The following is a 25,626-nucleotide window of genomic DNA, read 5'->3' on the forward strand; positions in this document are numbered from 1 at the left end:
GCAGCTGCGCTATCCCAGGAGCTCTCAGCCCCGCTGCCCAGAACATTGCGCCGCTGGCGGGGCGAGCTGAGGCTGCGGGGGAGGCGGAACAGCAAGGGAGGGGCTGGGGGCTAGCCTCCCGAGGCAGAAGCTCAGGGGCCGGGCAGGAGGGTCCCGTTGGCCATTTAAGCCCATTGCTTCTTGTTCTGCCCTCCGTGAATAAGGAGAACAATTGATCACTCTCTTCTTTATAACAAGCTTTTACCTATTTGAAGGCTGTTATCATGTTCTCCCTCAGTCTTCTGTTCTCCAGACCTCCTTGTAGGTCATGTTTTCTAGGCCTTTAATCACTTTTGTTGCTCTCCACTGGACTTTTTACAACTTGTCTGTATATTTTCTGAAGTCTGGTGTCTAGAACTGGACACAGTTGAGACCTTATCAGTGCTGAGTAGAAGTGGAAAAATTACTTCTTGTAATTTGCTTATGCCTCTGCTAATACATCCCAGAATGATGTTTGCTTTTTTTGCAACAGTGTTACATTATTGACTCATATTTAGTTTGTGATCCACTATAACCTCTAGATCCTTTTCTGCAGTACTTTCCTAAGAAATGATTTCCCATTTTTTATTTGTGCAATTGATTGTTCCTTCCTAAGTATAGTACTTTGTATTTGTCCTTATTGAATTTCATTCTGTTGATTTCAGACCATTTCTCCAGTTTGTCGAGATAATTTAAAATTCTAACCTGTCCTGCAAGTGCTTGCAACTCCTCCCAGCTTGGTATCATCCACACACTTTATAAGTGTGCTCTCTATACCATTGTCCAAATCGTTTTTGAGGATATTGACTAGAAATGGACCCAGGACAAATCCCTGCAGGACCCCACTCGATATGCCCTTCCAAATTGATTGTGAACCATTGATATCAGCTCGCTGGGAATGGTTTTTCCAACCAGTTGTGCACCCAGCTTATAGTAGATTCCCTAGTTTGTTTATGAGACGGTCATATGAGACAAGTATCAGGGGGTAGCCGTGTTAGTCTGTGTCTACAAAAACAACAAGGAGTCTGGTGGCACCTTAAAGACTAACAGATTTATTTGGGCATAAGCTTTCGTGGGTAAAAACCTCACTTCTTCGGATGCATAGAAGATCTATGCATAGATCTATGTATAGATCTTCTATGCATCCGAAGAAGTGAGGTTTTTACCCACGAAAGCTTATGCCCAAATAAACCTGTTAGTCTTTAAGGTGCCACCAGACTCCTTGTTGTTGTCATATGAGACAGTATCTAAAGCCTTACTAACATCGATATATATCATATCTACCACTTTCTGCCCCCCTCCACAATATTTATTACTCTCTCAAAGAAGGAGAGTAGGTTAATTAGACATGATTTGTTCTTGACAAATCCATGTTGACTGTTACTTATCTCTTATTATCTTCTTACCAATTGATTGTTTGATTATTTGCTCTATTATCTTTTTGTGTACCAAAATTAAGGTGTATAATTTCCTGGGTTGTCCTTATTTCCCTTTTATAGATAGGTACCATGTTTGCCCTTTCCCACTCCTCTGAGATCTCTCCCGTCCTCCATGAGTTCTCAAAAATAATTGCTAATAGCTCAAAGGTCTCTTCAGCCAGTTCCTTAAGTATTTCATCAAGACTGCTGACTTGAAGACATCTAACTTTTCTGAGTAATTCTTAACTTTGTTCGTTCCTTATTTTAGCCTCAGATCTTTCCCCATTTACACTGCTGTTCTTGGTTAATCGTCTGATCACTGCTAACTTTTTTTTGGTGAACACTGAAACAAGAAAGGCATTTAACACTTTGGCCATTGCTGACTTTTCTGCTATAGTCTTCCATTCATGATAAAAAGAATTTGTCTAGAGTTATGCTCCATTGGTTCCCTTCTGGCCAATGTTCTGAAACTCCCATCAAGTCGGTTTCAGTATATGAAGGGGGGACTCTGCTGCAGATAGTGATGACCGAGTCAGGGGAATCTCCAGTGGCTGCGGAATGGCCATTCCTTGACTTCTACTCTGGCTCACCCCCTCCACACCTATAGAGCCTGAACCCTTTAGTCTGGGGTTCTGGGAATTCCATAGGATGTGAGATAAGGCAGGAACGTGCCACATGACTGCTATGGTCCTCTTCCTGTGCTCAACAGGTTTTGCTTGATTTTGCTACCACCACAGTAGCAAGTGTTTTGCAGAATTGGCCCCATATACATACATATCATCGCTGAAATGCAGTTAGCTCTAATTTGAAAGGCAGCAATTATGCGTAATAATAGAAGAAGGAAAATTATGCCCAGTGACACCAAGACGACTCTCTACTCTTACAAAAGTGGCTATGGGATCTCTAATATCTGTGCAGATCAGTCAAAGCCTAGTCTGTTCTTACAGACTTCTCCAAAAAAACCGACACACCCAGTAAACTGCATGGGTCTCATTTGACTTCAGTGGGACTACCCTCACAAGTAAACAATATCCCTGATTGCAAACTATGTACAGTAAATGCTACTACGTGAAATCAGTTTTGCATATAATTTATAATGTTAATTTTACATTTTACCTTGTTTGATGCTCCATGTAGATCATGGTATGGTGATATAGAGGAGTCTTCATTTAATTGATTCTTGTTTTACACATTTATACAGCTCCTGGGTGTGTTTTATTCCTTAATGGTTCTATTTCTCATTACCAAAGCACTGCTTTTAAGCATTTTTGATTTGGCAGTTCTTCAGCAGAACATTTATTTTTAACCATTTACAATACCAGAAGCTAGATCTACACAAGTAGCCTATTGAATTCTAGCATCTCCTATTTTTTCTTTATTCATTTTAATTTCAGTATTACAATTTTAAATAAAAGCCTATTCATGTGTTTAAGTTGCTATATACATTACATGCATTATATTCTTCCCACAGTCTCACTGAGATGGCAATGATTTTACTGCAAAATTGTACTGTAATTATTACTGCTGTTGTGCTGGTGCATTTGTGTTTTGTTCAGCCTTTTGAAGAAAAAATCTGTTCCTTAGTGAAAACAGATTTGCTTGAAGCTGTTTATTAATTTTTCAGGACAATTTTTCAGAATAAAAGACACAGGAATGAATTTGGTAACATTTTTTTCCAGGCCACTTCAGCAAATTCCTGTTTTTAGTACTTTATGCCACAGAACATGATAGTTCATAATGCAAATGTTTTTATTTCTTTAGATTTATACACTTATCCCTTCAAAAGGAGACTGTGTCCACTGCTCCTGATGCTTCTTGACACATTTTGAAATACCGTTCAAAAAATAGTTAACCCATCCTTAGCCAATAGTTAATATCACATAACTTTTACTTTCTGTTACTGTGATGGCTATTTAAAAATCATATGTTTTTGGAAAATTGAGACTCAATTTTAAAACAACCTTTTCTAAACCAAAAATATGACTCGGGGCTCAGACGGATCGTAATTACTCTTTGCATTAAGTAAGTTACCCAGCTAGTAAACATGGGGGTATTTGCCTCTTTTATCTGTATCTATATCTTCCTTTCTACTCTGTATTATTTTAACTAGGTTTCTTTTGCCATTTCCATTGAACTTTTACCCTGCACCACTGAGAGGTATAGGTGTGTGTTTTGGTGGAAGTGGGAAGGAGAAAAATATCCAGTGGCTATATACTTAGACACTATTTTTTCAAAGTAATAGCACACAATTACACAATTATTTCTATTTCAATAGCACCTGAAGGTCCTAGTCAAGGCCCCAGTCGTGCAAAGACAAGACATGTACAAAAATTTCAGCATGAGAGTCATCCCCCTGAAGTCACTGTAACTATTCATGTGCTAAAAGTCCAGCACTTCTGTAAATCTTTTCAAGACTGGGGCTGTGTACTATACAGACACATCTGGAGACATGGTCCATGCTTTGAAGAGCTTGCTATTTTACAGTTCAGGACATTCTGCTTCCAAACTGCACTCCACTACTACTGGAGCGAAGGGAGAATCTTGTTCCAATAAAAATATTTTAAACAGCAACAACCATAGTAATAATTAACTTATCGTTTTAAACCATTCAAAAACCCAGATGACCCTGCCATACTCAACTAGACTCGGCCTGATTCAGTGCCCATTGAAGTCAATGGAATGATTCCCATTGATGTCAATGGGCCTTATATGGGGCATAGATATCCTAATTTGTAAATATTTGTGGTGGAATCTTGCTCATTAGGGTACTGATCCTGTTACTGGATCTCTGCAGCAGACACCTGGGTTATGAAGACTTTGACTACTTATTAGGGAGGGGAAGGGAAACACCTATCACACATTTTTGTCACAAAAGTCATGGCTACTGCAAATATACAGCTTTATTTATGTATGTTGTTTTGTGCCCTTAAGGAAGGGTATTCTGTCATTGGCTATAAAAGTTATTCACTCTTCCCCCACAAATCTAACTAATTGATCTCTGGTATATATTGCAATCAAACTGCATGGAGAATTTATGACAAAAATAGTACTTATTTTAATTTTAGTGAAGCAAAGTTGTTTGCTCATGAGTTATTTTATTAAAGAGCAAACGCGAGTTTACTAAATGTCATAGACAGTAGTGTCCTTTGATTATTTGACAGGGACTTCATTTTCAACATGCCACACTTATCAATCTGACCTTAGTAATCACAAAAAAGGCTTTAAAAAGCAAAGAGACACCATGTTATTTCATTATTATTATTACTGATTAAAGTAATTTCCTAACAAGGCTTCCAGTTCTGACTGGTGAAGTATTTAACAAAATGAACACCAAGTGACTTTTAATGTGATAGCTCTCTCTGAGGGAAGCAAAAAGAACTTGCTCCTTTGTAGCACGAAACTGTCAAAGCATGAGTTTTAGACAAAAATATACTAACCCAGACTGTCTCACCCCTAGATCTAGGCATGGAATGGACTCTGCACATGGAAGGAGGTGGCTCAGCCATCCCTGTAAAAGAATTATCACCCTTGCCTGGTGTTGGGGAAGAAGAGAGGAGAGATAGTGGGCACGGGAGAGGAATGTATGGGCTATGGATGGGGGAAGGGAACACATCATCCCCTCCCCATTCCAGTACTACAGAAATTGGTCAAAAAAGATAATATAGCCCAAGAGTATATTGTCCTTTCCATGAGTTCCAAACATAGTCGTGACAGGAAGTTTTTTCTGGCAGCGCTGTATGGGAGACAGGCCATTAGGGACCAGAGCCAGTGAAGAGGTGCATATTCTCTGTATTGTGTAGGTGGCTTCACACAGTTTCCCATGGATTCGCCAGGTTTGAGGGCTTATTCCACAGGCTGCCTGGTGCATTCCTTGTAAGAAGGGTAAGTCCTGTCCTCTGACAAGGTGATGTGAGGGAGATCTCTGTGAGGGAATGTATTTGAGCTTTCCATTTTCTGGCCACAGGTTTTTCCGTGAGATGAGGTGATCATCTAATTGAATTGTTAGGATACAAGAGCTAATAGTAATTGAGCTGTTCAGACGCAAGTGGTAGTCCATACTGAGTATAACTCTGCTTCATCATAGTACTTATTTGTGTCATTTAAAAAACATGTTTATGGTACATAGAAATATTAACTTCTAAGAGACCCCGCTAGTCAAGTTAAACATTGTTATCTGCCTGGTTTAATGTTGTTTGGCCGTGTCACTGGCCTCTGCTGAAGGAAGGATAGCAGATTATGTGAGCTAATGGTATAATGTGGGTCAGCAGCTCACTGTACTATGTATGTTCAACAATGTATCAACCCATTCATCATTTTACTGTGCTGGTGTTCTCAAAAATATGGTGGGTATGCAGGCCCCATAAGATCCATCTTGCAGGAATCCTGAGAGTCTACACATGTCCCAGATCTTGTCAAGGAGAGGAAGAAATCCAAGTGGCTGTTTTAGAAGATTTAGAACACAGTGATCAAAAAACTGTTTGAAGCAAAAATGGAGCTTTTAAAGCTGCTAAAGTGGCAATGGGGAATAAGGGATTCATGCAGTTTGGTGTGTTTATTAGATTAACTTCAATGTGAGTTTAAACCTTCCTGAAAAGTTTTTCATCTTGTTCAGGCATGATTTTTGACAAGCTGGATATTTTACATTTAATTTTCAGCTTGTTTTTAATAGTGAAGTTAGCTAAATTCTAATGAAAACTTTGACATATAAATATTCTGCACATATTTGGCAATTTCCACCCATTTTAAAAAATCAATCTCTCTGTCTCTATAATGTGCAGTATGCAGAAGGGACTGTTATGGGCCAGATTAAACACTGGAGTAACTTCAGTGATGTCAGTAGTATTACATCTGGGATGAATTTGGATTTATATCTGCAGTTAAAAAAACAGTGAAAGCCAATAAAGAGATAATCTGCAATTTATAAGTCAGTATTACAGATTTTACCTTATCTGTCTTTAATTTGCTCACATGGCTGTTAGGTGGGAGTATGGCAATTGAATGGGAAAAAGGGAATACTCATGGAAGCTTGAATCCTATGATCCCTGTTATGATGAGCAGGGAAAGACTAGATACATAGGCAAAGGGGAAGATGTGAGACAAATGTACATTTAATTTCTATCTCATTGGCTATGAATAGGGTGTTTAGAGGGGTGCAGGATGATGTCTTTTTAAGAGATCATACTTTTAGATTAATCTTGTTTAATGCAAGGTAGATAATAAAACTGTTACCATCTGTTAGAGCTGGGCAGGAAATGTGTTTCATGTCCCAGGAAAATTTGAGGTATCTCAAAATGTTCCTGTTCCAAGTCAGGATGAGAAATAGAAATCTCAAATTTCTCAAAAATCTGAAGAAAAAAAATCAGTTTGGGTCAATTAAAACATTTGTTTTAATAATTTCTGAATGTTTTTTGTTTTGATTTTGATCATTTTTCATTTTTAAACTGTTTCACTATACTTCACTTAAATTTTGAAATGAAAAGTTGTTTTGAACCATTAAATTGGATTTATTTTATTTCGAAAAGGTCAAAACAATATTTTGATAATTTCAAACTTTTTCATAATTTTTACAAGTTGAAAAGTTACTTGAAACTGACCCTTTCCTGCAAACAGTGAACAATATTTTGTCAAAAAATTCCTGACCAGTTCTTCCATCTATGATTTGATTCTGGATGAGGCTCCTGACTTTCCATGTGTCAACTAATATGGGCTTGATGATGCTGGAAGGCTCTTATTAACTCAGATGACCTCAAGGCACTTCTCTCAACAAGAACTGAGTGTGCTGAAGAGCTGATATGGCTGAGTTGTTGACATCTGATTTTAAATTCAGGAGATCTCCCAGATCCATTTTGATATTGTGTCCATTTGATATGTGAGTCCTGTCACAGGATGAAGATAGAACTAATATTAGTGCATAAATCACCTCACTTGCACCATAGTATCCTTGCTTGAGTTGGTAAAGCTGCTCTCAGTGGTGCTTTGAGATAATCTAAATTATTCATGGTGACTTACGTAGCAACCTGCCTGGAACTTGGAGGGCGGAGCACAAGTTGCAAAAGGGGGAAGAGTTTTTGGAGGAGGCATCAGGAAGTCAGTCTGTGTGCACATGGCTAGAATGCTGGCTGCATCTCTATAAATAGTTCTTTTAATAAAGAGTCAATTGAGTTTTGCAAGCATGGTGCCCTCTCGTGTTGTCATCAAGCACACGGTACATGAAATAGCTTAAATGTCCAGAGGGATGGTGCCTCCTGTAGTTCACTCCAGGAATTCAAGGCCACTCTGACAATGTGGATCTCTCAGCAATTGTCTGGTTCACCTTGTATAGCTGGACATACTCTGCATTGTGTTCATAGTATGGGATTAGAGAGCAGTAGGATGGGAATTGTGTCCTATCATGTCCCTACCATGTCCCTTTCATTCTGAAGCAGACGCACACCTTTGCTGTCAGGGAGAGGGGGCTGTTTTCATCGATTATCTTCAGTATATAATGAAACCCTTTGTATTCCAGAAGGCACTTGGCAAAAATCCTGTTGTGCCAATAGAGCATTCAGCTATTGGTTAAATGGAACATTGTAATAATCTGGTGTTTTCCATCATTAATACAGAGGGTGTGGGAGACTGGGGAGGTTTTTTCCTTAGGATGCCTGTTGTTTTTATGGTTAAGTTGAGATGTTTTAACTTTTGTATTATAAATGTTTCATGTACCCAGGGGACTGAATAGACGCAACTGGAAAAAAAGTCTTAATAAATACAAATAAACTAAACAATCTGATCCGTGGGGTCTCTCAACTAGGCGTGGGCCTGAAAAGCCTATTTCCGTGGAGGAATCAAATTAGCTTCTTGCAGCATTGCATCAACAATCATGTGCTGATTGATCCTTATCAGAGCTATTGGAAACTTTTCTAACGAAACTTGAAACTTGGCAAAACTCACCTGGTTTTCATTACAAACACTTGGACCAGGTTAGTTGAGAAGTTTGCCAAAGTTCACAAACATTTTGTAGGGCTTGGGTCTGTTTATGGTCTCACATGGAAATCATTTAAAATTTTGTGGTTTTGCATGGTTTCAGCCCAATATTAAAAAAATCTCAGAAGTTTTGACTGAGTATTGCTTTAAGTTTTCCTATATGTTTGAAACCCAAATGTTAAGTGAAACCCAAGTGATGCTAAATATATTGGTGTTAGATACTATGGAATTAGGCACTGTGGAAACCCATATGATCGATGCATGCGAAATGAAGCCACACAAAGAATTTGCACAATCCCTCTGTGAAACAAAACCACTTAATTTTGCTCAAATCTACTCAATCTTCTCACACCCACCTTACTCCCACCACCAAAATAGTCTTCTTTGTCTCTATCAAAATGTAGATTTTGGTGTATAATATATATCTGCAGAGGCCAAAATTTGCAGTTTAATCCTCCAGTATGGGGTAGTTTCAGTATATCAGAACATCAGCTGAATTTACAGCATATTGAATATTTATTTCCTAATGACTGAATCATAATTACAGATCAGAGTGTACCACTGGTGGTGCTTAAAATAACAGTGAAATAGATGTGATTCTGGAAACCCTTAGCAACAACAATGTTTCCTGAGCATATGCTCAGTTACAGGAGAGCCTCAAAAATAATATCACAAAACCCATTTGCTGCCCTTAAAATGTGATATTTTTTACATGTTAAGAAATATCCTTCTTGCATTTCATAGTATCAGGAGACAGTGGGAGACGCTGCCCAAAAAATAGAAAGAAAATGTGAGATAATCAGTAAGAAAAGAGTGTTTTTCAAGTTGGGACAGTGGAGTAAGAATCAGGAGATCTTAGTCTGGCTCTGCCATTGACATACAGGCCTTGTCTTGACTGTCAAAATGGATGTTTTTCTGTCTTGGTAGCTTAACATGATCGAAAAGCCCTGAAAGGCTAACGTTCTTGAAGCTATGTTATCTGGCCGTGTCGTAGCCTAGGCACTGTTAATGCTATTCTGAGACATTAGTTTAATACTGACTCAAAAGGAAAACACACATCTACAGAATCTATATTAGCATTTCCTTGATCTTTCTTTGAGGTCTCTCATCCAGGTATGTGATCAGGCCTGACATTGCATCGTTTTATATGATACAGGAGTGATTCTCAAACTTCATTGCACCACCACCTCCTTCTGACAACAAAAATTACTACACGGCCCCAGGACGGGGGGATTGAAGCCTGAGCCTTCCCGAGCCCTGCTGCTCCGGGGTGGGGGTGGGTGGGCAAAGCCCAAACTCCACCACCCTGGGCAGGGGAGCAAAAAGCCAAAGCCCAAGGGCTTCATCCCTGGGCCGGAGGCCTGTAACCTAAGCATCACTGCCCTGGGCTGAGGCCAAAGCCTGAGTCCCAGATGGTGGGGCTCAGGCTTCGGCTTTGGCCCTGGGCCCCAGCCAGTCTAACGCCAGCCCTGGCAACCCCATTAAAATGGGGTCATGACCCACTTTGGGGTCCCAACCCACAGTTTGAGAACCACTGTGATACAGTACATCTCTGGTCTTCATTTTTCAGGTGCAATATTTATTTTGCATCCAGCAAAAACATCCATAAGGCCATTATTTCTTTTGTTAAGATGCAAAAAGATTTTTAGACACAAATAATATTATTTTTAGCAATGATGACTAAAGAAAGTAGGGAATTCAGGTTTTGTGTGTAGGCGCACTATCTGGTTGTTTAGTACTATGTGCTATATGATTTCTGTTCCTCTGATATTTTTCGATGTATGGTATTTTTGTGTTTTTGTCAGAAGCACCATACTATTCAGATATGTGCCTTTTGTTGTTTTAGGTATGCAATTAAATAATAAATAGATATTCCTCCTAGTAAAGTATAAAGTTCAGCTGTTTTTGAGACACTTGTGGGAGGGAGGAGAAGATTATTTTTATAGGGAATTTTAGAAGTCAAAAGAGAAATAGGCTAATTTGTTTAGCTGGTATGATTGTTCTGATATTGGGTTATTATAGTCCTATTTCTTGGTTCTCCTCTAAATGCCTGAAGTATTTTGTGCAGCTACCTGAGCTCAGAACTGATATGGGTTCAGCCATCTTGGGTTTGTTTTGTGGGGGGGACAGGGGATTGTTTGAAACAAACGAACAATCTTATTTTTAGTGCAGTGGGATGGTGAGTTCTTATAACTGATGGGACATTGACCTCTGGCTCATGGTGGCAATGTTTTGAATAATGATATATTTGCTGCCTTTGGAAGTTGGGGAATTATTGGGTGAGTCATGGGTTCTGTCAATTGTGAATATTATTTTACAGGTTATTGCAAGTGTCGCCTACAGGTGGTAAAATTGGTTTCCAATTTGAGGGCTAGGCAATTTGAGGAAAATTACAATCTTACTAAAGTTACTAGAGACTTGTAAAGAACAAATCATCACTAACCACATTATCAGAATAGCTACCCTCCTCCCCCAACTTTCAATTCTAAGATGCAGATTATTCCCTTTTTAGGTCTTTAAAAGTTCCTTTGAAGGGATCAAATACCCATATTTTCATAGTTATGAGAGGTTATTTACTTTTCTAGACAGTAGCTCAATATTAAAATTTCTAAATAAAACATGCAATTATACACTAAAATAAACATTAGCAAGTGCCCTTACTCCACTAAACAAAGAAGTATTTACCAATTTTATTTTTCAAAGGATTCATACATTTTGCACACAAGGATTATCTCAACTAGTCCTGGGAATTACTGCAGTAGAAGTGTTAAATGATAATAATAAACCCCAGTTTCCCTTTGTCTAAGTTGCCTATTGGTAGGTTAAGCTTGTTACCCAGCCATGGTATTGGTGCTCAGCAAGCACCCAACTTCAGTCGAACAAAATGTGCTGCAAGAGGGGGTCTCTTCCCACACAGTTTACAATTGCAGATGTCCTCCTCATCCAGATTCATCCTTGCAAACCACAATTGCTAGTTTTGGAAGGAGGTTACTGATTCTCCTAAGAAGATAATGCTTTGTTGTCCACAAATCTAGCCAAGAATTTCTTTTGCATGATGCATCAATAACTCTGCCTCCTTTTTTGTCCTAATTTCATAATAATTCATTTTTCTTATTTTATTACTATGGCCCCCTTCCTTCCGTTTTTATTATCATTATTGTTTGTTATTTGTTAGCAATGCAGTTCGCTGGCCATAAATTTCCACCTCTGAGAAAGAGGTAACTGCATTCATGTCTATGTATTTGCCTAATGATTTGTCTCATATTTCCTTTCCATTTACCACACTTAATTCAAAGGCAAACTAACTCTGTTAACAGAGGAAAAAAATCCAGTACAACTGGAACAATAATTCAGTTTTGGAACTTTCCTCTTTGTTCCTATAATTTCCTTTGTTTCTTGATGTTTTGGGCCAAGTGTGTTGTAACTACTTGTTACTTTATCTCATTAATTGGCATATTTACTGTTTCCTCAAGCATTTGATCTCTCTACTAAATCTGTCAGCTCTTCTGCCTTAATCTCTGTGGATATTTTGCTTTTAGGCAACATTGAGTAACTATCTACTGACAGTTCACATGCCATGCTCACCCATTTAATTAGTTTGGCTGCTGAGGGAAATCATTCTGTAACCTTTGCTGTGTTCCAGGTAATTATAATCAGACAGATTTTCCCTATGGAGTGTCCTACTCTGCCTGCTCTGAATCAGCTCCACACACTCTACCAGGCTTCTTAATGCAGGAGACAAAAGTGCCATCAGTACCCACTTGTTATCATTTAATTGTACATCCTCTGTCCTTTTGTGATTGCCTTGCCCATTCTGAATCTCTTAGACGTTGCCTTGTGACATACTGTCAACAGACGAAGCTTCTGTCTGGCTCTACCTTCCCTACACAAATATGAGTCGTGATTCTAATTCATAGAAATATCAGGCTGGAAGAGATGTCAAGAGGTCATCTTGTCCAGTCCCCTGCACCGTGGCAGGACTAAGTATACCTTGACCATCCCTGAAAAGATGTTTGTCTAACCTGGACTTAAAAACCTCCAGAAATAGAGATTCCACCTTGGAAGCCTACTCTAGAGCTTAGCTGTCTTTATAGTTGGAAAGTTTCCCCTAATATCTAACCTAAATCTCCCTTGCTACAGAGTAAGCTTATTACTACTTATCCTACCTTCAGTAGACATGAAGAACAATTGATCACCACCCCCCTTTTTGTAACAGCCCTTAACATATTTGAAGACTGTTTTCATTCCCTCCCCCTCCCCCCCAGTCTTCTTTTCTCAAGACTAAACATCCCCAGTTTCTTTAACCTTTTCTCATAGGTCAGGTTTTCTCATTTTTGTTGCTCTCCTCTGGACTCTCTCCACTTTGTCCACACACATCTTTCTTATTGCAGCACCCAATCATGGACACAGTACTCAGGCTGAGGCCTAACCAGGGCCAAACAGAGTGGCACAGTTACCTCCTGTGTCTTACATACAACACTCCTGTTAATACACCCCAGAATATTAGCCTTTTTCTTAGCTGCATTACATTGTTGACTCATAATCAATTTGTGACCCACTATAACCAACTGATCCTTTTCAGCAGTATCACTGCCTAGGCAGTTATTCTCCATTTTATATTTGTGCATTTGATTTTCTTCTTCCTAAGTGGAGTACTTTGCACTTGTCTTTATTGAATTTCATCATCTTGTTTTCAGACCAATTCTCCAATTTGCCTTCTAGCTTGGTGTCATCATTCACAAATTTTATAAGCATACTCTCCACTTCATTCCCAAAGTCATTAATGAAAATATTGAATTGTACTGGACCCAGGACAGACCTCTGTGAGATCCCACTAGATACATGCTCCCAGTTTGACAGCAAACTATTCTGAGTGCAGTCTTTCAACCAGTTGTGCACCCACCTTATAGTAATTTCATCTAGATCACATTTCCCTAGTTTGCTTATGAGAATGCTAGTGGGACCATGTCGGAGCCTTACTGAAATCAAGATATATCCTGTCTACTGCTTCCCTCCCACCCACTAGGCTAGTAACCCTGTTGAAGAAGGCAAACTGTTTCAATACACTGCTATCTTTGTAATATCATATTGTAGGGTCAATGTGGCTGACAGGCAGATTTCCCAGAAGGCCCCAGGATTTATAGGCTCCCCATAGAACCCCTCCACTGGGTGGCAATTTAAGCATTAATCCATATCCAATCTTGGCATGCCTCAACAAAATTTAGATCCATCTATGTGGGGTGGGATGCACCAGTGGAAAAGAGTGGGGCTAGGAGCTAGGATGGGGGATACTAGGAGGGCTTGACCTTGCTCACCTCTGCTGCCTATTGTATTTTTAATTTAACATTCTATGCTGTGATCTGAGATTCCCTACAGGGCATGCCATGGCAACATAACAAATTCAAACACTGAGGGAGCAGTGCACATGGCAGACCAAGTATTGAGCCAGCCTGGCCTACTGGAGAACCACAACATGAAGTAGTGTCAGTGGTGTGCCAATCTCGTCTGAGGGGAAAAAAGAGAGTCCCTGCCCCTAGACCTTGTGATATTAGTGTTAGGCAGATACTCTGTATGTGCAAAGGGTGGTGGCGGCAGGGGGGCTGGGAAGGGATGAGGATGCAGGCATCTCTAAGTTACTGGTTTTCATTGTGGGGAACAGGATCTCTTGGAGGGGGAGTGGAGGATAGACATCTGTGTGGACATCTAGGTCCATCTCCGTCTCCATGTGGGAGGCCTCTCTGCGTGTCTGTATGTGAATGATGGGGCAGCAGCATTTGTGAGTGGTGTACAGGGTAGAGTGTGGTATGGATGAAGGAGAGATTGAGGTGCAGTGGTTAAGGAGAGACTGAGAAGTTCAAAAGCGAAAATTAGAAGAGAGACACAGGGATGGTTAGAAAAGAGTGAGAAGACAGAAGGAAAGGGAGAAGAGGAAGAAAATACTAAGGAAGATTAGAAAGAAGGAATGAGAAAATGAAAATAAAGGGGAAGAAGGGATAGAACAATACAGGAAAAGAAAGGAGGTGGAGAAATAGTGGAGACAGTGTCAAGAAAAAAACAATTATTGATATTTATTTGTTGAACACAGTGAGTTCACCACTGTCAGAAACACGGGATGACACAGTCCCTGGCCTAGAACTTACAGTCCAAAGCCCTGATCTTGCAAAGAGCAGCATTGACTTCAGTGGGGCTCCAAGTGAGTGCAGAGATCAACCCACAGCTTTCACTTTTCAGGACTGTGGCCTAAATCAGATTCTGTGCTTTTAAACTGAATTGCCCTGGCTTTACTAGCATTTGTGTGAGGAATGCAAATGGGGAAATCTTTAAAGTAATTTGAGAGCATACGTAGTGCTGTCAGACAGATTATGTTTCCACAAGGGAGGAACAGAGCACAAGAACTGCCTCCTTCCCCTTTATGCCTCTGTGCCGGGGCCAGAAACATTCCTAGTCCTAAGGGGTTAGCCCTACAGTACAGTTGGCAGGTACTGTGGTAATGTTGTGCCCTATCCGGACCTGCGATAGGAGGGGTGGTTCTTGGTGGTCCTGTGAAACAGCTGCAGATCTGGTTCTGCACTCTCTAAGGTCTGGTCTATACTACCCGCCTGAATCGGCGGGTAGAAATCGACCTCTCGGGGATCGATTTATCGCGTCCCGTTGGGACGCGACAATCGATCCCCAAATCGGCGCTCTAACTCCACCAGCGGAGGTGGTAGTAAGCGCCGACGACAAAAAGCGGCAGAAGTCGATTTTGCCGCCGTCCTCACAACGGGGTAAGTCGGCTGCAATACGTCGAATTCAGCTACGCTATTCACGTAGCTGAATTTGCGTATCTTAAATCGACTCCCCGCTGTAGTGTAGATGTACCCTAAGAGGGTGCAGCAGCAGCCAGTTCTCCCACAGGAACCACGCCTAGTTCAGAGACAATGTCTCAGGCAGCTCCCCCTAAACAGGTGCACCTTGTGTTGGTCTTCATTTCTTCTCTTCCCTCAGCCCACACACCATGCTTCTCTGGCTTGAAAGGCTTTACTTCTAAAGCTTCCATTGCTAGGTTATCTTCTGTGATATACAGTTCAGTGGGTAAATGACCAGTTAATTAAGATGACTTAAAAAAGAACACTATTCCTATCATTTCCTCTGCTAATCTGAGTTGAAAGAGGACTTTCCACCTACTGGTCTGATAATTTTCATGTTTACATTTGACTGTAGTCTCTTTTAGTTATTCACACAATCAGATCACAGTCATTCATTGTATTTGCCGTCCTATTGAACTGTTTGCGGTTATCTCCCCATCACCTTCATGACCCTGGGCTGGCTCCTGTATATTTTCTGCATAAGAGCCAAAAATACAAAAATAATGCAGGTTTTAAATTAGATGTTTTGTCATTCTGCCTGTAAAGCATCTCTTTAAATTATAGACACTCATTTGGATTTTATTTCCTAATCTTTAACTTTCAGAATAGACATTAGGAATTTTTTTTTTTTTTTCAGAAAACCCATGCCCCGTTTTTATGATGAGGATGAACTTGGCACCAGACAAGGTTCATTTGAAAATGGAATGCTGATTTCTCATTCCAACACTTCATGCGACTATAGCAGTATGCCACTATAACTGCAGATATGATGGTTTAGTTGTAACAATAATAAAAAGACATTATGTCCCCTGTTTCTGTTTGTCCTGTATGGGCTAAGTTCTGCCCACGTCAGATCAGGAATTGGGAGAGTAGAAGCAGTGCCCAATGTATTCTCTCAGTAGGGTGATTTTTAGCTAGAACAGGTTTCTTACAGGGAAGGCTAGGGGCTGCAGTGTGGAGCACATTTTGAAGAGCACCTAAATTGTGTCATTCCCTTCCCTTCCCGCAGTGACGGACACACAAAATATCATACCTTTCCTCAGGCTGCATTCCCACACTTCCCATCCTGGTACACAGTTCCCTACCCCCAGATTCTGTCTGTATTTTAAAATTCCTTTTCCAAAAGAAGTTTTAAGGGTTTTTCTGTTTTGTAAGGGTATTTTTCTACAGGGCGGGTCTGAGAGAAATACCACAAAAGGTGCTCAGGCCCCGCCCTCTCCCTCTGTGCATCTTTCTGCTTGTCTCTTCAGCAGGCAGCATCAAGTGTTGAGGTAAAGTCTCTTATCTTTCAAACTCCTCCGTGGACTTGTAGAGGACTCCCGTGAGGGAAGAATCACCTCCCTCACTGTTCCTATCACCCTATTGCCATGGGCCTTTGGCCCCTTACTGAGGCCTGGGGTGGAAACTCTCCAGGTTTCCGTTGCTTCCCTGTTCTGTGCAGGGCGCTGAGGAGGAAAGAACTACTCTCCCTTGGTTCTCCAGATTTTAGTTATTCGCCAGCCTCCATGGAGGGGATTCCCTGCCCCACCAAGTTTCTCGTTCTCTGTACTCCTATGCAAGATTCTAATGTGTGAAGAAAGGGGGCTCATCCAGCAGGCTATTACAGCTCCTGCTATTCCCCAGCTCCTTGTGGAGATCATAGGAAAAGGAGACTCTTCTGACCCAAGCTTTTCTGCTGCTTTTACTGAAGAAGACCCTTTTGCAGAACCAGAGTGAGCTCCCCAGACCAGCAGTCCACGAGAGTCATTGTCATCATGTTAGTCTAGGTGACATGTGCACCTTTCCGTCAGCAAAACCATGAAACTGACAATATGCAAAGGGCTGACAAGTGCACAAAATAAACAGAGTGGGGGGGGGGAGTGGGGAGAGAGACAGAAGAACATTATTTCTTATTAAGTTTCTATTAGAGTAATTTTAGGGATTCCTTGTAATTATAGTGGTAAAAAAATCAAACAAATGTGATTTTTCATGTTCTTTTAAGTTCTCCATCTCAGGGTCTTTAATAAAGCCCCATATTTATATCTTCACTGATGCTCTGTGGCCTCTGCACTCATTAAAATACAGCAGGGAACTCTTTAAAATGTTTGAGTAAACACATACTGATGAACTATAAGTGCTTGGTACTTTGGCATATGATGATTCTCTTTCAATAATAAGAGCCACTCAGTCGCTTCCTGCAGATTACTAACATCCATTTAACTACATGAGCTTCTGCTTCTAGATATTTATTCTTTACTTGAACAAATAAGCAAGTCAAACTGTGTATCAGTTATTTAAATAATATAGCACTGTTATTTTGACTCTTCTTTCCCTTCTTTATACATACATACATACATACAAATTAATCTCTTGTGTAGTGAGGCACAATTCTATTAGCTTCTGAGGAGTTGCAGCTGCTTATAGCGGGGCAGAATTTGGTCTAGTGTGTGCCCTGATTATTACTAATTTATACAGAGTCCCTTCCGAGCTGTGAAGGTTAAAGTGGGCTCACTGCACATCATTCTGCCTGAACTAGTTATGACTTCATGTCTTTTGGGAAAGTGTAATGGATCTCCTAGTGGTTTATTACTTAAGGTTTAATTTTTTGCTTTTTCTACTCTAAATTAGAATCTGTACTTGAGATAAAAAAAATTAAACCACCCACTCAGCTAATGGAAATACAAGTGCAAAAGAAAGCAGATTTCAGTATTCCAACCAGGAACAGGTGGAAGGCATTGGGGCATTAAAATATGTATGTATTTATATATGGCCCTGGACTGATCTACCCAGATAGCTGCAGACAGAGCTGAAATAATTTAAACCTAACTGAGCTGTTCATTTTCTTGTAATGTTGGTGAAGTCAGAACTGATCACTTTAATTTTCGGGGGAAGGGTGTAAAAGGCTAGTTTGGTACAACAGAGTATCACATTATATATATATGTTACAGTACATAACATTGGGCCTGATTCTGCTCTTACTTACCCAAATGTAAATCAGGAGTTGACATCAAGGGGGTTACCCTGGTGTGAAACAGATTGAAAACCCAGATGTGTCATGAACCTCAGAAATTCTGGTATCCACACATGATGTAAATCAACAGTTTATGAATGCCAGACTGTTTTTGCTGAAAAATCAGCAACCCCTGAAGGCAATCCTGACCTAACCTCAGAATCCTTGTGAAGCCAGTTTAAAAAATGCAGGTGGTTAATATCTACTTCCGCAAAGAGCTGCAGGCGAACATGTAGCCTGCTCCGGCTGTTATTGACATCAGTCGCACAACTGTTGATGATTTCAGAGGAGCAGTACTGGTCCTTTAAAAACATTGCTTATCAAGAATATCCCCAAGGGCCTGCTTTCTGCAAGGAAGGCTGAGACTAGGGTTACCAATTTTGGTTGGACATATTCTGGGAGATTTCATCACATGACATCCTTTTTAGTTAAAGAATAAATAATCTTTAATTTCTGGAGACTCCAGGACAACCCTGGAGGATTGGCAACCCTAGCTGAGACCAGGACATATCTGTACTCATGTCAGAACAATATAGAGGGGAAATAGCTTGGTTTCTATGGTTGATTACTTGGATTGTAAACTCTTTGAGACAGAGACTGTCTTTTTGTTCTGTGTCTGTACTGCGCGCGTAGCACAATGCAGTCCTGGTCCATGCCTGAACCACGATGCTGGTGATGATAATATGGTGCTTTTATACTTTACATTTATTGTAAGAGTTTTGCTGCAAATAGCATTTTAATTTTAAGTCCATAAATTTTAATCAAGAGTGATCCAATAGTGAGTACAGGCCTAATAAAAATCATAATGAATGGACATTGGCTCCACATTACATTTAATTAATTAACCTTTATCTTAATGTCTCATTGGAACCACAGGGATAGGAAATATAACTGCTTTTTCACAAAAGGGGAACAATATGAAATTATTTCTGAAGGGAGATTTTAATGCACTTCTTCAGCCAAAAGCTTGCACTTCTACATTAGCTTGAAAAAAGTCAAGATAATAGTTTTAATAAAATTATATTAAAAGGAATGAATTGGCATATTTCATTTTAAAGATATGCTTTTGTCATGTCATATGATCCTGTGGTTCACTTCAGCATTGAAAGAAAATAAATTGCCATATTCAAAAAAGGAAAATGCATCTTTGAAAAACTTGTACAACTTTTTTCAGGGGATTAATTTTTCCCCATTAGTCTCAATGGTTTTGTCTAGTCAAGTAGGAAGAAAAGGGTTCTGGCTCCTTTAATGGTTCACTACCTCTTTGGGGCTGGGGAGGGGGCATCCTCTGAGCTACGGGCTGGAAGGAGGAGCTCAGGTAAGCCCGTGGTTCTCTGTGGACCATATATGTCCTGTTCTGCCAGACAGAGTCCTCTCCCATATCAGTTGCTCCCATGCATGGGATTGCAGTGGGCCAGGTTTTTGTGATCTCCTGTGGCCAAGCCACCAATCGCCTCTTTGGAGACTAGTAAGGAATTTTCCCCTCACTTCCAGATTGGCTGGAGCAGGATTTTTTGTTTTGTTTTCACCTTCCCCACAACAGCTCCAGGACCTGCCTAGATAGGTTAGGAGGAATGGTTCAAATTGTCACAACTTGGCAGGTGCCCAGTGCAGGTATTCATTCCATAGTGGGTCCAGTTCCCTGATAAACTGGAATGGGAAGTGGACTTAGGGGAAGGCATCCCCTAAAGAATCTGGGGAACAGGGTTAGGGCTTCTAATATCTGGCACTGTGAGGAGACAAGTCCCTTTACCCTTATATGAAGGGAGTGTGGTGGGATCCCAGCAACAGTCTGGGGACAGCTGGGGGAAAGGGGAGCCCTGATAACAGCCTTCACCCAATAGGTGCAAATGATTAAGGAAGGAATCATGACATGCAGTGTACAAGTTATTGCCAGGTAGTTCTCAGAGGAGTTCAGTTAATAAAGTTGTGGCCTAATTAAACTACATCCCTTGTTCTTACTTTTCTTCCTGTATGTCTGGGACAACAGTGAACTGTCATTGATAGGACTGAAGTTTCATTGCTTTATATGGTTAACTTAAGCAAGCTCAGAACTGAGTTTCCCCCATCAATGGGAATGGGTGGAATCTGATGATCTAATAGCTTAGTAGCATAAATTGATTGCCCTGGACACTTAAATGGAAGCATTTAACTTTTGGGCGTATCCACATTTATAATGCATAAGCATGTTCTCAAAACCAATACCAAAAAACACACAGGGGAATATGTTTGGATTTTTCTAATGCTATAGTTACCACCTTGCATCTGGCAAAAACAATGAATCCTCTCTAAACAAATGAAAGCAATAGAGCTTAACTTTAGTTTAATAACAAAAGCAAAATCTGAGGCTAAAATGTATTGGAGGAGAAAATAAAAATGAAAACAGGATTTGAAGCTAAGGCTAACATTTCACTGCATTTTGTTGACAGATGATTGTTTTTAAAGGCAGTTTTTAGAACTAAATCAACTTCTTGCTAATATCGTTAGTTATGTATAAATTAGAGATACAACCTTCATAGCTATAATCATAATTTTAAAAAAAATATTTGTGCTAATAATTATTGAACTCCTCTGATTTTACTGAAGTTATCTTAATTATCTCATCTTAATATGTTACAATTTCATAAAGTTGTAAAAATGCACTGCTCATTACTACTATCTATGTTCTAAAAACAGGTGCTTTTTAATAGAAAAGAGACAAGATAAAGGTTTCCTGCTTGCACTGTGGACAACTGTATTATTTCCTAAACTCCAAATAGAATACAGCTACTAAAATAGTTACTAGATTTTTATGAATCCCAGAACATACAATGATGTTTATATTTGGGTTTTTTTTTACAGATTAAGATGCCTGGTCAAGCAACTGGAGAAAGGTGATGTTAATGTGGTGGATTTAAAAAAGAATATTGAATATGCAGCATCTGTGTTGGAAGCAGTTTATATTGATGAAACCAGGTAAGTCTTCAAGGGGGAAAAACAAGAGTTTCATGATGGGGACTTATATTCTACCATTGGTGTTTGCTCTTAATTCCAGCTGACATCAGCTAGTGCTCAGCAGAAGACATAAGGACAGAATATGGCTCTTGGGGCTTAAGAGTAAGCGAAGGAATTTAAGATTCAGGGGATCAAATGTCACCTTCTGGAGAGCTTGCTCAGTTCCCATTTACTTCAATGGGAAAGTAGGTGAAGCACAATCCTATATCATGAGAATTTATGAATGGGTGTAACTGAAAAATCCAGCAGCCAGATTCTGATACTCTTCATCATTGTGAGGGGTACTTTACAGCACGAACATGTCTGTTGAAGAGAAGGAGAGTTGTTGTCAAGTAAAATGCTAATGAAGCTAAATCTGAGACTCATAATCTGGCCCACAATAAAGAGCTTTATGAAAAACTAGGATTTGTTTTATTCTATTTTTTACAAATATAAAAACTTGATGATTGTTACTAGAACTATTACTTGCAATTATTTTTTTAAATGGTTTGACTTTAATGAGGCTGTACATTCTAAATATTCCTATATTTGATTTCTTGAAATAATTCTAAGACTTGGCCTGTAATTGAAGTTAAACTAACTGTAAGGCAACTTTCTGGTGTTTCCCTAGATCTTATATTTCACCGTACTGACCTTTTAAAGTTTTCTCCTGAACTGAATGTGCTTCCAAGAATGCCTGTCAAAGCTTCTCCAATATTGTTTGGATGTCCAATATGTGTCTGCTCCTGTTTCCTTATTCAATTTAAGAATGCCTGACCTTTTAATAATCATTTCAAGGACCTAACTCATCTCAGTGTGCTTAGTGTGCTATTGGAAGGCGCTCAGATACTATGGTGATGAGTGTTAGAGCATTAGAACCTTTATAGAATAGAATAGCTTCTACATTTAGAAAGATGGATGGAAATACTCATGTCATATTTCTGTTCCCTTTCCTTTAATGTGAAACCTTCACATACCAAGCATCTATAATTTTGAAGGCTCTCCCATGGGGGGATTGTGGGGCTCGCGCCACTCTGAAAAATGAGAAAATGAAATCACTGCAAAATAAATTGACCTTCAGCAGCAGTCTGTGCACCATTCACAGTAGTTCACATCACAGACTAATTCTTGCATCAGAAGGAGCCAGGCAGGATCAGCTGCTGCAGTGCCCTATTCCTGTCCTTAGCATGTGCATATTCCTGTAAGGGGTTGCAAAGTTGTAGCACCAGAAGAACTTTACTGAGTAGCCTGTCCGCCATTAGATAGCCCTGAGAGACACTTTCAAAAGTGTCCTGAATGTCCCCAGTTCGGCAAGTTACTTAAACACAGGACATAACATAAAGCACATTAGGAGTCTCGTTGACCTCTGTCCATGTGCTCTAAGGAACATTGTGCTTTTAAGTTAGGTATGTGCTTAAATATTTAGCTGACTTGGAGATGTAATGAGCATATACAGAGCTAAGACAAGTTCCAGAGCCCAACCTGAAATGCTGACCCTAGAGCTACTACTGACCAACCATCTGCAAAGATGCTAAGGTAGAAGGCTTGAGGCTCAGGCCTTGTCTACATGAGAAAGCTACACCAGTTTAATTTAATTCATTTTATCCTGATTTAGTTAAACTGGTGCAAACCCCATTGTGGACATTTTATCTTAAATCAGTTCCTAATTGACTAAAGCTAAACCAAAATAAACCTGCTTTAAAGTGAACTGAGTGTCCACTCAAGGCTTTTGGTTTAATGAAGGCTGTTTAAAAATCACACCCTTTAGCCTGGGTGGGTTCCTCAGGTGAACAAGCCCTCAGAAAAGTATGCTGCACATTTCTTTGGATTGTGCCTTTCCCGATAATAAATCAGTGGTTCTCAAACTTTTGTACTGGTGACCCCTTTCACATAGCAAGCCACTGAGTGCAGCCCCCCTTATAAATTAAAAACACCTTTTATATTTAACACTATTATAAATGTTGGAGGCAAAGCAGGGTTTAGGGTGGAGGCTGACAGCTCGCGACCCCCCATGTAATAACCTCGTGACCCCCTGAGGGGTCCCGACCCTCAGTTTGAGAACCCCTATAATAGATGCTGTAATATTGCAATGCTGCTCATTTTCCCCAGGACAGAAAATTTTGTTTTTTAAATCTCTCCAGTATGCCGTGTCCACTGCCAGTTATAAACAATTATTTTCTCATGATTGCCTGCACAGTTCACTTCCCCAGGAACCTTTAGAATGTTCTTTACCATTTTACTTCAAAAGGGACCATGCAGTTCATAGTGATTGGTTCTTCTATTGCTACATGGCCAAAAAAAACATGTAATTCCCATTAGTAATAATGGGAGATATGTTAAATAGATTTCAGCATAGTCAGCTGTAGACAAAGGCATAAAGCACTGCTGGTGTGGGGAAAGTATTCTCTCCATCCACTTCTCAAATACTGTGGTTAGAGGGATGTACCATTCCTAACCCAGTTCTCAGTAGGAGTACCATGACCATGTACATAATGTGAGTTTTGGCTCCTCTCAAACATGGGGTACTGTGCGGATATGAACAGAGCCATTATAATGAAATATCCAGGCTTTTATGGCTTTGGGTGGAAGGACATGACTGAGCAGGTCTAAGTGCCCATGATGGCCAGCAGGTAGAATTTCATACAAACAGCAGGATAAAATGCCACACAAACATATTCTGTGGATGGAACAGGTGCATTACATTTAGGGCTGGTCCACACTAACCCCACAGTTCGAACTAAGATACTCAACTTCAGCTACATGAATAACGTAGCTGAAGTCGAAGTACCTTAGTTCGAACTACAAGGTACTTACCGCGGGTCCATACGCGGCAGGCAGGCTCCCCCGTCGACTCCGCGTACTCCTCTCGTGGAGCAGGAGTACCGGTGTCGACGGCGAGCACTTCCGGGATCGATTTATCGCATCTAGACAAGACGCGATAAATCGATCCCAGAAGATCGATTGCTTACCGCCGAACCCAGAGGTAAGTATAGACGTACCCTTAGTGTGAGCAAATCCTCAAATGAGTTAGTCACCATTAGGGGGCTAGCAGGCTTATTTTGATTGCCCAAATAAGAACAAACATATGTAATTTCACATTGGTTTGGAAAATTCCCATTCCCCACAGGCTACTTTCTTAAGGAGACTAGTTTTATGTCTTGAGACTATTAAAATATTTTCATGAACTGTAACTAAATCTTTGAATAAAGGATTTTTCGCTCTTCTCTTACCTTATGCAAAGCAACATTTATTCTTAAAACAATTCCCTGTAGGGTAATCTCATTTTTCACAGCACAAAATTGAAAGAAACCCAAGATATTTTTCTTTCTTTTTTACTCTACTGATAATTTTTATTCTCAAATGCAACTTCAAAATGAGTGCTGACCTCAGTTCACAAACCCACTAAGTTCTGGCAGCATTCCCTTTTATAAATGGATACCCAGCTGTAAAGTGGCCCTGCCAGTATTTTGTATTATACACAAACAAATACATATAACAGCTTTACTTACCTGTGTTACTAGTGGCTTGTTAAATAATAAAAACGGAAATAATTTTAAAAATGAAATGTACTTTTAATCATTTGTTATTTGTTTACTTATTGCGTGTGTGTGAGAGAGAGACAGAGACAGTTTGACCCATGACAGGTACACAATCTGCTGCCCAACCCTGAGTCAGTTCACAGCCTTATATTTACAAAATATTCTCTCTGGTGCTCCTTAAAGTCTTGATTCTGCACCACTGAAATCAATTTGGAAATTAAAAGAGCTATTGTTCAGCACAGGGAACTGAAATCTCCATTATAATGTATGCATAATAATACTAGCTCTTTTACATAGCACTCTGCCAGGGGTAATGCAGAAAAGGTAACTGCATTTTAATCAGCCTTAATGGTAAACTCTGTTCCAAATCCCCAGTATAAAGTTTTTAGGTATAATCCATAGACAAATTCTCTCCAGTCTTTGGGGAGGAAATCTGTCATTTGGCAGGAATGATAAAATATTAAGTCCCAGTGAATGAAGTAGGAAGAAACAATTGTGTGTGGTCACAGTTACTACCCATCCAAGAGGAAAGCAGGTGCTTTGTTCCACACAGCATTTCTCCAATGAAAATTTGGAATGGAATTACATTTATCTATTAGTAGATTAAAAATAATAGCCTAGATCATCAAAGGATGTGTTAATCCCTCCTCCTCATAGTACTCTGGAAGCATTTAGTTGCAGATATTTTGAACCTGAATATACATTTCTTAATAATGCAAAACTCAAATTGACTTCAGCAAGAGATTTGCTTACTTAAGGACTGCAGCAGAGTGTTCTTTAATTAGCACTACTTTACTTAGTGGCTGTTTGTCAGCAGGTACCTTTATCAGCCTGTTTTCATACACGTTGTGTTGAATCCAAACTCAATCCCTTCCTGG

At 39.9% G+C, this 25,626-nt stretch overlaps 1 protein-coding gene across 5 annotated transcripts in view; it reads left to right on the forward strand.

The window, feature by feature from the left end:
• Nucleotides 1–25,626, forward strand: part of PDE1A (phosphodiesterase 1A) — a 267,331-nt gene that overhangs the window by 142,780 nt on the left and 98,925 nt on the right. For all 5 annotated transcript variants that reach the window (XM_054044523.1, XM_054044527.1, XM_054044525.1 and 2 more), the window contains exon 2: nt 21,078–21,191. In XM_054044523.1, coding sequence (XP_053900498.1) covers nt 21,078–21,191 — 114 coding nt within the window. The remainder of the gene's footprint in view (nt 1–21,077; nt 21,192–25,626) is intronic.

Source organism: Malaclemys terrapin, chromosome 11, assembly GCF_027887155.1.
Source record: "Malaclemys terrapin pileata isolate rMalTer1 chromosome 11, rMalTer1.hap1, whole genome shotgun sequence".
Classification (NCBI taxonomy): Eukaryota; Metazoa; Chordata; order Testudines; family Emydidae; genus Malaclemys; species Malaclemys terrapin.